The sequence below is a fragment of the Apteryx mantelli genome, chromosome 6 (genome assembly GCF_036417845.1).
Source record: "Apteryx mantelli isolate bAptMan1 chromosome 6, bAptMan1.hap1, whole genome shotgun sequence".
Classification (NCBI taxonomy): domain Eukaryota; kingdom Metazoa; phylum Chordata; class Aves; order Apterygiformes; family Apterygidae; genus Apteryx; species Apteryx mantelli.
The window spans coordinates 43,027,680-43,041,303 of record NC_089983.1 but is presented as its reverse complement, the minus strand read 5'-3'; the positions used below and the strand labels follow the sequence as shown (position 1 = coordinate 43,041,303).

The 13,624-nt window shown below is 38.6% G+C and overlaps 1 protein-coding gene across 6 annotated transcripts in view; it reads right to left on the bottom strand.

The window, feature by feature from the left end:
* The window catches only part of MGAT5 (alpha-1,6-mannosylglycoprotein 6-beta-N-acetylglucosaminyltransferase), a 140,269-nt gene that overhangs the window by 57,778 nt on the left and 68,867 nt on the right, over positions 1–13,624 (bottom strand). For all 6 annotated transcript variants that reach the window (XR_010884609.1, XM_067299359.1, XM_067299358.1 and 3 more), the window contains exons 4-5: positions 11,191–11,267; positions 9,378–9,467 (exon numbers count right to left, since the gene is read on the bottom strand). Coding sequence is in view for 5 of the 6 variants with exons in the window: in XM_067299359.1 (XP_067155460.1) it covers positions 9,378–9,467; positions 11,191–11,267 (167 nt within the window). In the remaining variant the exon portion in view is untranslated. The remainder of the gene's footprint in view (positions 1–9,377; positions 9,468–11,190; positions 11,268–13,624) is intronic.

The window sequence follows — 13,624 nt, the reverse complement described above, 5'->3', positions numbered from 1 at the left end:
ATGTCTCAGTGACAGAAAAACAAATAAAGTCTTTTTGTGCTTTCAGAAATATTCCCTATAGTCTAAATTAAATTACAGTAATTCTACCCGCAAATAAGAACTTCAGGAGTGACTTGAAAGTAGTAACACTGCACATAGTTGGCCTAGAATTCACTTTTCCTTATTGATGTATTAGTCAATTCCTCTTTTCATTTGCAAGACCAACATAACTTATCAGAGGATTTTTAAATACGTATTCTCCAAAGTACGCCAGTTGTTTCATAATTTTCAAGACTGATAAATGCAATAGGAAGAATGCATAAGGTATTCTCTTGTGGAAGAAGAAAAGAATTCTGCTCATCTTTATGAGCCAATGGCTCTCAATCTGAGAGCAGTTAAATATGGAAATAATAATCAACAAGAGCACCTGGAAAGCAAAGATGAAGAACACAGGTCTGGCATACAGCGGGGAGGGGGGAAGATGACAAAAATCCTATTAAGCTAATTTAATGACTCAAGGGAAAATAGGGATGGAGAAGCAGAATACTGACTGACAAACTAGCCAAACAGGGATTATTTTAATAGTGAACTTCAGGTATTCTTGAGCAGTAAAGATCAGGGGTGTGCACGCCTCCAGAGAGGAGAAGGTAGAAGGGAGAGGGGATTTCAAGCTACCCAATTACACAAGTTACCCAAGACTTCAGAGGTAGCTTCTGCTGAACTACTGAAAAAAGGAAGTGACAGAATTCACAGCTTCCTCTATAGAATTAAAAAGCTTGTTGATTTGATATTACTTACACAAGAGACCTAGCATGCCGCTAAATTTTACAGCTGCTCCCCTCCAAAAACACAACAATTGTATTTTTATATATATTTCAATCATTGATGTTCTAAGTTGTAAAAATCATTCAGTTAACAGGCTTTTTCCACTGCATTGTGTAAAATTATGGTCTACAGCAGTGTAATAGATGTACAAAGCCTCAATGAAGTCTGTCCTCTTAAAGAGCCTGTAAAGAAATTGCGCTTAATATTTGGTGCCAGAATTAAAGGTAACAGTTAACACTAACCCTGATGAGTAGCAAGGTGAACAGCTTTCCATTTCTCTCTATTTATCCTCAGGTAATGATATACAGTAGCGCAATGCACATACTAGTTTTATTGCACCATCTCTGGAAGACAGGTGAAAATAATCTAAACAATCATATCACTGGCCTGTGTCAAGACAACCACTTTCTGCTCTTTCACTGCTTTGCCTTCCTCTCTTGCCCCCTCCTTAACTCAGACTGAACACATCAACATTTCCTAGCCAGGACACGCAATCTCTCATCTCAGACCCTAGGAACTACGTCTAATTGCAGCTCTTGGCAGGGGCTAGGGTCCCATGAGAGCTTCCTAGGACCTAGAAAGCAGTCTTTTGCTTTTTTCTTAAGATCCACATACTGCCACTTGTTCTTATGGCTTCAGGGTTTCTCATACAGAGCACCACAAGGATTCCTGTAACTAAACATGAAACCTAAGTGGTTAAGTTATACTCCTGATTGCCTTTCATGGCCAAATATGGCCCATATCAGGCACTGTAACTGCACTCATCATTTCTAAACAGCAAGTCCCACAGTTGCTCTTCTCAGATTTAGACTTTTGACTACTGTCATGGGGACTTCCTTGAAAGCAAAGGTGGGTGCTATAGTTATTGAAAAAGTACAGGAGAACGCTCATGAAATGATCTTTCTCCTAGCAAACATCAACGATAACTTAATCCATTTTATTTTGCATTGCATTGATGTAAGACAAGTACAGGTTAGTTTTTATTTCAGCAGGTACTAACTTCCAACTATGGACGTGGTGAGAAAGGTGAGGAACTTCTAAAACTGCTGGGATATGCTTGAATTGAGGTCTTCAAACCATCTCCTTGGCCTTACGTGATAAAGAAGCACTAACAATAATGCAAACTCTAAGAAAACACCTCATGCTTGGACCTAGCCTCCCTCCCTTGCTCCCGAAGTGCCTAAAAAGCTTAATCTGCTGGGCCTATCAGCTTCTGTTGAATCTGTAAGGGATGAGATAAGGACATGGCAGGGAACGTGAGGGGCAGAACAGGGACACAGAAAAGTTACATACTGCTGTTTTTGCTGATTTTGTATTGTATCATCCAATTAATGACAAAAAAGTTTGCAGGGAATGTGACAGCATTAGAGCATACCTTGTCCTGGACTCCAGGCATCCTTATGATTAAATAAAACGTACAAAGGAAAAGGCTGCATATATATATAATATATATATATATATATGCATATAGTGATACACAGGAGGATGATATAGCATGGGCTTAAGGCTACAGTATGAAGTTACAAACATGGTGTTGCTCCATACTGTTAGATGTTTCCCTTGTCATTGGCAGTGATGACAGAAAGGATTATTTTAACAGTGAAGTGCGTCGAGATGAAATCTCTAAAAGAAATACAGAAACACTTCAGCCTTGTATTTGTCTAGGTAAGGAATATTCACACAGCAGTAAGCCACAAGTTTGAGCAAGAGAAAGGAGGAGAGCAGTGTTCATTTAGATCCTGCCCTTTAACTGATTACGCATTTTATCTGATGATTTAAGGCAAAGATAGAACAGTCCCTGAAAAAGGAACCAGGACTCCTCTCCCCCCTTTCCAGGGGGGCCTCTCTCTCCCTGGGTTAGCATCAGTTCCTTCCCTAGCTTATTCTCTCCATAGCAACTAACTGTTTTGCTGTCATCCGCATGATTTAATGCGAAGGATAGAGTGCCCCATATGATTCTAGACTACAGATTAGCAGTTAAAGAAGATTCTTACAAAGCAGGAACTGCAGATTTGAAGACTGCCCATTTTGTGGATGAGTGATCTAAAGGCTAAGCTATTATTCAGAATAGACTATATTTATCTTCCTCCTGTCATATTTTTTGACTAAAAGCAGCCGTGCCTGCTGTATCTAGTGTTGAATTCAATGGTGATCAAATACATTAGGTAGTCTTTGATCATGCTCAAGAGACTAGGTCCATCTGGAGACTCAGGTCTTCCCTGCCAGTTTTTTAATCACAGTAGACATAGTGCTGCCTAGAGCATAGGTAGCAAAGGCAGGTTGCATAGTACTTTGGAAGTCCAGAATTTAAGTGCTACATAATTCCAGAAATTAGTGAAAAGCAGAGGTACAGAATTGCTCTGGGGTTCTGTCTAAACTGAAATTAGAGTTCCTCTAGTCCCATATCAGAGACAATCCACTCTCACAGTGGATTTACCTTTACGTAACTTGCTCGTAAGTCAAATAATTAACAACAGAAAAAAAAAAAACAACCCAAAACAAACAAGCCCTCAAAACAAACCAAACAAATTAGAAGAGTATGGTTTATACAGGATTTGCAGCTTATACCTGTTACAATAATTCTTCCTCAGAAATGTAGTAATAAAGATTTTGCTAAGCTGAAGGATACTGTCTCCTGTGACAGTCTTCCTTTTGGCCTCTTCTGCCGGGCAGATGCAGACCATATAGAGAGAAACTAAAGCACCTTCCTTTGCACACCAGGTGAGCGGTGTCACTGGAGCAGTGGAATTCTATCCATGGTGAAGTGCTACTATTAGGCATCCAGTATCAATCCCAGAGTGGGAATTAAAAAACAATGCTGTAACATCTCGTGAAAGAAGGTACATCTTTAAATTTATTAGGCAGCATGAATGCATGCAGAGAAGAGAAGAGGACTAATGTTCACCCAGAAAATCCATTCAAGAAAGAAAGAACTGCTTCCCTGAGGAAGGTGATTTTCTCAATTCCTCCAGAAGTTGGAATAACTTTGTTTAGCAGTCGATCAGTGACAGGTACTCATTTTGATATGCAGTGTGCAAGATGACTACCTGTCTGTTCAGTGAAATAAAGAAGTGTGTACAGGTAACTCTGGATTGGTTTCTTCCATAGGCAACCCCAAACATTGGTTGTTCCACACCCACAGTCTCAGTCATGCTGCAACATGAAATTTTATACATAATCATCATTCAATAGTCTCTCACCTAACTTCAGTAATGTGCACTGAATTTGATTCCTCTTAGCTTGGCATCTATGCATTCTCCAACGAGATGGAAAAAAAAAACCTAACTCCCTGTTTAAAGTGTCTGAGCTTAAAAAAAAAAAAGGGAGAGAGAGAACTGAGCCTTGATCCCTCAAATACAGGCCAATATGCCAATATGCTAATGGAAAGGAATGATGATTTGGTGACAAAGTATTGAATATGGTTATCATTTCAATTTCTCAGGGACACACATTAAACTACTAAAGAATTTACGGTTCCAGCTTCCGCTGCTTTACATTTCAGACAAAAATACTGTTTTTGTCATTTTTTTGAGTAACTGCGTAGTATTCAAGGAAGCTGGTTTGATATTACATTACACTGAAGAAATGGAAATCACTAACTCATCTCAGTGCTAGGAATTAGCTTACACATGCAGTAGTGTTGGAAATGGGACTTCCACATAAAAAATGAGCAAGCTGCAGCAAACTAGCCATATTGGAAGGATTTGGGGAACCTACATAATTGCGATTTCCTTTTTTTTTTTTTTTAAACTGCGCCTCAAACTCCAGCCTCAGAATTGTCTTCAGTTTGTATTTTTCTGCTTGATCCCTCACAGCGAGAGTAGCAGTGTAAAGAAAAGTACTGCTGTAACCAAAGCATGTATTCCGTTTCCTTCAAGTCAGCAGAACTGAAAACAAGAATTTTCTCCAGCAGTACTCCAGGGAATATGCAAAAGCTACGGAAGACTTGGAAGCCTTGGCTCTGAAACAGCTTTAGTCTTCTGAAGTGTTACATCCCCTTTCAAGACAGGTACCAACCGCTATGCCTGCATCTGAAAGAGGAGCCAGGAGATCCAAAGCCCGGGGTTTTACTGAAATCTGCCCAGCTCCAGCACTGACGGACGGAGCAACGTGACGACCCATGGGGGCAGGAGAGAGGCAGCTTCCCGGGGCTGCAGTGACCTGCATTGAAGCTCCCGGCTGGCTGCTGAGCCCAGCAGCGGTCCTGCGCCTGCTCCCCTTGGAGACAGTGAGTGCACAGATGGAGAGAAAGGGAGCCCTAAGAAGTTTGGGTTTTGGTTAAGCTGGGAAATGGCATGCAAATTAACATTTATTTTCTAAAAGATATTTTTAAAAACGTCATTTTTTGGCTGAGAACTGACATTTTGAAATGAAATAAAGTTGGCCTGTCTAGGAATTAATTTATTCACGTTTCTCTCCCCAGAGGCAATGCCATCCATGACAATAACTATGCCAATGGCAGTACAGTGGTAAGCAGCTGGCTTTTTAGTAACTAAAAGCTAGTTAAAAAGGAAATAATTCTTCTCAGCAGATAAATTTGTATCACAACTAAAAGGTAACAAAATCCCAGCTACCTAGAAACTTCAGAGACAGTTTAAGTTGCTTTTCAAATTTCCCTATTTCTCACTGCTGCCCTGCTCTGCCATTTGAGAGCGGAGAAGGCTGTGGTTTTGCTGTTCAGGATATTTGCGTCTCCTCCAGCCTTTCAAAGGCTCCAGCACAATTACAGCGCCACGGAGGACTGCGCAGTTGCGTATCATCCACCAGGAGTGAGCTGGTGCCTGAAGCAAAACAGCAAGACAAAGCTGTACGGATTCCGCATGTCTGCAAGTCTGTACAGGCCACAGCTTTAAATTAAACTGCTCCTTGCTTTCCTTCTCCTGCCCCGCTTGCCTCCCATCCTGCCTGAGCAGCCAAGCCACAAGGAGGAAAGGGGGAAGAGCTGTGCAGCCAGCTGTCACGGATGCTCACACTCCTGCAAGGGCACCACCAAAGCAACCAGAGGCAGCAGAACTGCTAAGACTCCTTTTGGTGCAGGGGCTGCAGAAGAGACCACTGGGGGCAGCCTGGATTTTGACTGTGCCGTTTCTGTTCTGTAGACACATGTGGCAACAACGTAAAGTAAAGAGGACATATGGCAGACAGGCAAAGATTGTTTTTTATTCCTAGCTTTGTTTCTAAGCCTTTGCATAAACCTTGGGCAAGTTATTTTGCCTTTCTGGGGTACTGCCACATTTTCTAGGACAGAACGTGATATCTGGGCTCTGTTGCTTACAAGCTTGAATTTGCTTGACAAAGAGTGCTAGGTGAGGGTAATAAATAATATTTTAATTGAACTGCTTCAGGAAAAACGTACATCCCAAAAGAGTAGGGAAGAACACAGGTGCTTGTCACATTAGACTGTAGAAGTGATTTTAACAACAAAGGTAGACATATGCATAATTTGTTTAATACCCACTTTATATTTTCAAACTGAGGATGTGTACACAATCATCTCATTACTATATTTTAATTTTAAAGTAAAATAGAAAAGTCTTAAACATTAATATCCTTCCTGTACCCAAACACATTTTAATATTTTAAGCCATCAGGTTTCACTTGAGAGTTCTGCAGGCACATTTATCATCCAGCTGCACAACCATACCATAAACTGTCAATTCTTCATCACTGTCCGCTTTGACAAATTACTCTTGCAACAGCATTTCCAAGTTACCCTTAGCAGCCAACACACCTCATAAATCCACATCATTGTAGTGTTATTAGAATTTCATTTCATGCTTGCATTCGCAAACATTTAAGCTTTCCAACCTCTGCTGCTGGGCATTAATCACTGCATTAATCATAGGATTAAGAACGTTGAATTTAAACTCAGGGTTAATAACACGCTCAACCAATATTAGTTTTACGTTCTGTCATGGGAGAACATTAAAAAAAAAAAGCACAAGACCTTTGTCTGCAGTTCCCAAATACATACACAGATGAAATATTGTACCTTTGTTCCATTAAGAAACAAGAAATGGCACAAATTCAGCATTGCTGCTTAAAGAAAAATTTCAAATCCCTAAACCCTTCAATAATTTAAGTAAATTGAGGCAGCACTTCCAATGGAAAAACAACACTTCCTTTAATTAATGCATTAGATATTTTATCTGTTACAAGATATCCTGGCTTTGAGTTTAAAGAAATACTAATCTTCCAGAATATTGCACATAATATATTAGACTACGAGGATAGACTGAAAAATTAAAACATATTCTACAACTACAATATTTATGAAAATACTTGATATTACCTTGTACAGAGAGTAGGCAATTTAAAAAGATTATTCCAACAAAGACAAGCTTATTTCATAGCACTAAAAATGAAGCAGCCTAGTGAATCCTCCCATAACATTTAAGAATTACAAATATATTTCATTCACCAACAAGATGAAAATAAAGTTTCTTCACACTACTTCCTGCTAGTTGTAAACTTATAAAAGCAAAAAAACCCCAAACCTATGGCGTTTCCTGAAAGGATAACTGAATTGTTAAAATGCCAGTTTATTAAAATAGTTTTTTGTAAACTGTTATGCAACTGACATATATGCATATATGATACAGTATCTGAAATTACCAAGTAATAAATTAGTCAACATAGAGCTTTTAATAGTAATTTTTCTCTGCTTCACCAAGATGCTGAAAAGTTTGATCAAAAATCCTCCTAAAAGCCTACAAGTTTTAGTTGAACAAAATAATTCAAACATGATGCCTGCTGCTGTAACTGAGTTCCAGCCTAATAAAGTACGCAAATGATTTTGTAAAAATAGGAAGAAAGTTTAGAGCAGAATCTATCACTACACTTTAAAACCGGATCCCTTTCTCAAAGAGATGAGAGTCCTTTGCCAAAGCACAGAGTATTTCAGAAACTGCCTGCTCTCAGTTTTGGACTAGGAGAACATTATGTTATAACTGATGCACCTAAAAAGTGGTTATCAGTATCCACATGACCAGCATCTGCGTTCTGAAACACCAGGCACATTAGGAGTGAGATCTGCTCGCCATTTCACTAGGAGGATGAACTGAAAGATCATTTATGAAAAAACTAATGGCATCTACCAAGTTGTCAAAATTAGTGATCAAATACAGAAGGTTGTCACAGAAAATTGTGATTTAATAGCAATACAAAATAAGTCTGTGTCATTTAAGAATAGTAAATTCTCACCTTCAGCTGACAAGCCTCTGCATAAAAACATCTGCATAAAAAAGCTAGGGAACCAACTGGCTGACAGAATACTCCAGCACAAACATAACTGCACTGATGCCAAAACAGAACCTTTTAGTAGAAACTTAGATCAACGTCAGATGATCATGAAACCATATCTCCAACTTCTATGACAAATAAGAGGGTAAATGGTATAGTCATCCTCTATTTTTTCCTTCCCCAGCTTTATAGCCCACAAATAAATCAACACTAAGTGCTAGCAATGTAATGAGTCAAATTTATGATTAAAAAACTAATTTTCTATTTCTTCAGCTAGGTACTATGGATATGCATTTAACTATTACTGCTTCTTGAAGCAATGCCCTGAAAAGTTTGACCAGTGCTGAGTAAATTAAAATAACTGAGTAAGTTTTCTTTCATTACAACTGAGTTATTTAAATAACAGATTGTTTTTATCTCAAATACATAATTAAGAAATCCAACTCCTCCCCCTAAATCATGCAAAAACTACAACAATTAATGACTTTGCAATTCTGCAACCTCTTTAGATCTCAAAGCTCTTTGCAAGCAGTAAGTCATTAGTTACCAATACTGCTTCCAATATCAATTGCCATAAGTTATCACAATTTTATTAATAAGAAGGAAGAGGTCAAGTGACCAAATATGTATGACCTTTTCTGGCATACACCAGAAGCCAGTAGAAAAGCTCCGAATAAAACCTGATTGACGAAAGCCACTCTTGGAAAACAAGTGTTACTCAGGAAACAGGAAAGCTGTACAAAAAAGGGCAAGCACTTGAGCTGCTTACAAAGCTGGGCTTTAGTTCTGACAGGTACTAGTAACTCTAGCTAATCTATCTGCAACTTCACTCAAAAAGGTGACTTTTGGGTGATATATTTATTTATTTGGTAAGAGACCCTACAACTCATGAACAGTCTCCAAGTAGGCAGTGCCACGCTTCCTAGGAGGACATATCACCTAGTTTCACATTCTAAGTATTTCCCAAACTGCCAACCATCTCCCCTAAAATTCCTACTTCCTGCTACTTCAGGAGTTACACAGAAAGCAATAGAAAAAGTGTCCAGAGGCAAGGATCTACGACTAAGCTGCATATTTAGAATAAATAGGATTTCTAATGTGTATTCACTGGTCAGTTGCTGTTCACATCAATTCAGCACCTAACACCAGAATTCGCCAGGTTAGAAATACCTGGGTGACTTACGAATTACAGCAAAACACTTTGTTATTTTCCTCTTTACTGAATTCTCTCTAAGAAAATTATGATTTCTTCTGAGAAATGCTTGCAAGTGGTTGCCAAGAAATACGGAGCACTATGATGGTCCTGTCGTGCGGATGAAAAGATTACTGACCTCACTGAGGTAAATAAAGAAGGAGCATGTGGACCCATCTACGCCGTAACTTGCATAACAGGGATCTGATCGCCACATGTCTTTCATCCACTGAAAGAAAACAAGAAGGCAGTCTGTTAGGTTTAAGTACTAAAACACTACTTCACACTCAGCTCAGGAATAACAGGGAAAAGCTGCAAGTCCCTGCATCCAACCAGCAAAAATCACAAATGACACAAAGAATGTTGTGAACATTTTGCAGCACACAGCATCTCTGCATTCAGCTACGCTGGGGAAGTATGGAGCACGATTTACACAAACCGACAGCCAGGCTAATACCAAAAGGCAAATGTGATCAGGAATCACACACATGGGCGTAGCTGGAGTTGACCTCATTGCCCCCTCAGTTATTACACTTGCTCTGGAGTTTAACAGATCATTCCAGTTACCAAGACTGTTAATTTGCCATTTCTGCAGAAACAAATAATTCACTTAGATTCATATCTTAACATTCAAGTGAGGTATTACGTAACCATTATACAGTCAGTTTGTCAAAATGGATCAAAACACAGACTAGAGACTTAACACTTGCAGGTTTTTTAAAGACTTATTTCCAAGCATTTTAAGAGAAAAAAATAAAATTTCACATATATCTTAATACTTCAGTTAGTTTCCATTTTCAGAAATAAATCTTAATATTTGATAATTATGGTATATAAGTATCCAGCAATTTTAATTTTGTCCCCAACTACTGATGCAGTCTTATTAGACCTCAAATTATATACCTTGAAAAATGTAAGTTCTCCATCTCTGCAAGTTTATTATTTTTTCCTTTCCAACCAAAATTTGATGGCTTTCAATGTTTAGCCTTTCCAACTGCATTATTAATAAATTATTTATCTATAATAATTATTAATAAAATATAAAATTTATGTGGAATCAACTGTGAACACCAAATCCAAAGTTCTGGTTGCACACCTATTCACAGGTTTAGTGGATTTTTTTCGTAAGCTTTCCTCCCAAATGAAATTTTGGGGTAAATTCACAAAAGGTGTCACTCTGATCAAGACAGTAGTTTTCTACCTGTAATGTAGTAAACTTAAATGACACAATCAGTTCCAAAATAATTTAGATCTTGAAGACCAGACCCTGCTGATGTTGGGAGACCGAGGAGAAAAGCAAACTTGTGCAATGAAAACCAGCACCTGTTGCTGACTTGCAGCATAACAAAATCCCATCTCACCTTTGCTGCTTCTCCCGTGTTGGGACCCTAAATAACTTCTTACCCAGGGCTGAGAGAATAATGAGGAGGAGGAAGGGGATGTGTGGTGCCTAGCTTGTGCGGAGACTAGGCAGAATGCTTTAAGGAGGAAAAGGGAAGGGAAGAAGGAGACAGAGATGTTAGCTAAGGAGGGGAAGGAAGTGTCCAGCAAAAGCAGAGACAGGGTTGGAGTGGGGTGCACACAGAGCCCCAGTCCTGGTGTGGGGGAACATCAAACGACTCATAATGGGTAAGAAAGGAGACCGCACTTTTTAAAAATGAGGAAAAAACCCCAAGTGTCTAGATAACGAGAGCAAAAGAATACTAAGGCATTTCTTCTATAATATGGCATTTTATACCTGTCTTAACAGGATGCAACTATGTTTCTCTGCAGCAGTTGTATTACAAAGGCTTGAGGTGGGGAGTGCTGCAGTGACACACACTCTTCAACACCCTCTTTTCTTCACCCAGTTGTTCTTATTTTACACCATTGTTTGACTAGTGACTTCTTGCAACACTTGCTCAATTTTTAACAGAATACACATAACGAGATTAAGAACAGACTATGCTTACCTTTATTTTCCCCTCACAGTGAGGAAAACCATCCATAGGAGGCAATTCACACTGTTCTTGGGCTCCATTTATGAGATCTAAAGAAAAAGAGGCCATAATTGAGTCTTGTCTTACAGTTCTGACAGATAGCCTAATGAATCCTTCCTTTTATTTTTGTGAATCCACATGCAGATTCCCTAGAGTCCTACTGTGTAATATATTACAACATTTAAAACTGTGCTTTTTTTTGACTACAGAAGAAAAAGGTTGTATAGCTTTCAACTCTGACTTGCAGTAGAAGTGCTGAATTATAAAAAGTGGTCTATGCAGACTGAAATAAAAATTAAGCTAACTCATGCTAAAAATAATACAAGGCAAAACACTCTCCTGATCTAAGTGTGCTTAAAACTACTAAATCACAACAATTAGTTTCTGATTGGCAAACATTTGTAAGATGTAAGTTGTTCTTAAATATGAACAGTAGATTTTCAAGTGTCATCATTTTATCAAATGCACATGACTAGCAACTTGGCACCAGGTATGTGACCTAATTAATAAACACTGTAATCTGATCTAAATTTAAAACTGAGTAACACTACATCACATCTCATGAGAAACATTTCTTATAGTCTCTCAAGAATTTTTGTGATTCACATTATTTTTGCATATTTTGTTACGATTTTATCATGTCAGGTTTTTAAAATACATGAAGAGTATAAAATGGAACAAGAACCCTTCTAGTCCATGAGCCAAGCAAAAAAGGTTAAGAGCAGCTTTGGAGATCATTAGCACACCAATTCCAGGATGGGGGTTTCTTCTGAGAACCCTCCTCTAACACAAACCTTTAGGCAGGAAAATTGACTGATGTGGTGGAGAGATTCTTGTCACAAGCAGTAGAGGTTTTTAATTTAGGTAGTCCGTCCCAGAGCTATCTAAATTATACCTGCACTATTCTGGCTTTTCCCGTGGGCAAAAATCAAGATTATTAAAGCCAACCATGCATCAACTGAGGAGCATGTCACGCTATGGCATTTTTGCAGTTATAGTACAGAACTTTACCCAGGATTTCAGATCTCAGTAAAAAAAAGCTCCAGCATTAGGATAGAGTAGGAATACAAGATCAGTGGTTTGGAGTTAGAACATTTCATTATATACAAAACACTTTTCCTGATTTAGCTGAATATTTTCCATTCTTTTGCAAACAGCTTCTTTTAAAGATAAAATTTGAAATGTGAGACGCTGCAAAACAGAGCTGATGGGAAAGCAGTATGCCAGGAAGACGACACTGATTTGGCAGTCGCTGCATCAGCAGCAGTAATTTGACAAACTGAACTTTACTGCCAATGACAATAATGCTGAAGCACAGTAGTTTTTAAGATGACTTTGTAATTTGAAATCAGTAAACACCTTCAAAATATTCTCTCTTCCTATCCTTTTCCTGCTTTTCTATCCTCTCTTCCTATCAATTATTCCATGATAGATATTCTATCACTTACTAAGTTACAAACTCACGAGCCTGAATAGAAAGCAAGTACAGAGCTTTTCATAAAGCATGTCAAATTGGGATCTTCCTAAGATATCCTAAATTTATTAGGACAATATAAGAGATGCAGTAGGAGGCACGCTTCCTTTTAATTCAAAAATTGGTTCAGTGATGCAACTAGATCTTATAGATGACAAATCCCAAGTGAAAAAAAATCATGAAAATCTTATGTTGACCACTTACAACTTCTAGATAAAATGGCATCTCAAAAGAAAGACAAGGATCAACTTTTGACATCCTACTGAAAATAGGGTTGAACACACTGAATGTTTGGGTAATTATGTTCAACACAAAAGTCTTTCTATCAAATTCAGCTGCATTCGGACAAGTTACATTTGTCTTACTCAAAGTTTCCTTTTTTGTAGCTGCAAAATCTATAGACCATCTGACTAATGAATAATTTTCAGAAAGATAAAGGACCTTTAGATATTAAACTCTGGAAGAGAAGGGATTATTAATGGTATTCAGCATGAATTCCAAATACCTTTTGCTGTGCAACAGTGCTTTCTTAAGAAGTATCCTTCCTCAGCCGCTATCACCTCACTGCGCCAGCACTGCCATTCATTTGACTCTTAGATCACTGATATGATGTCAGTTAAAAATAGTCCTTGCTCAAAAGCAATACTTCAAACCAGAAGCAATTTGTTGATTGGCACTACTGAGGAAGCAAAGCAGAAGTGGGAATGGCAGTCCCCCCAGGGGCTACAGCTGCCGGAGGTGCCACTGGCACAGCCTACCATGGTCACTGAAGAAAACATAACACTCAACAGCCTTTTCTCTGTTTGCTCTGGGCTAAACAATCCTTCTCTGCAAGACAGTCATTCCTCCTTGGACCTGATGCTTAGTCCTTCAGTTCCTCATCTCTCAAAAACAGCAGAGTACTCAAAAGCTGCTGTTCTTCCCATCCTACTG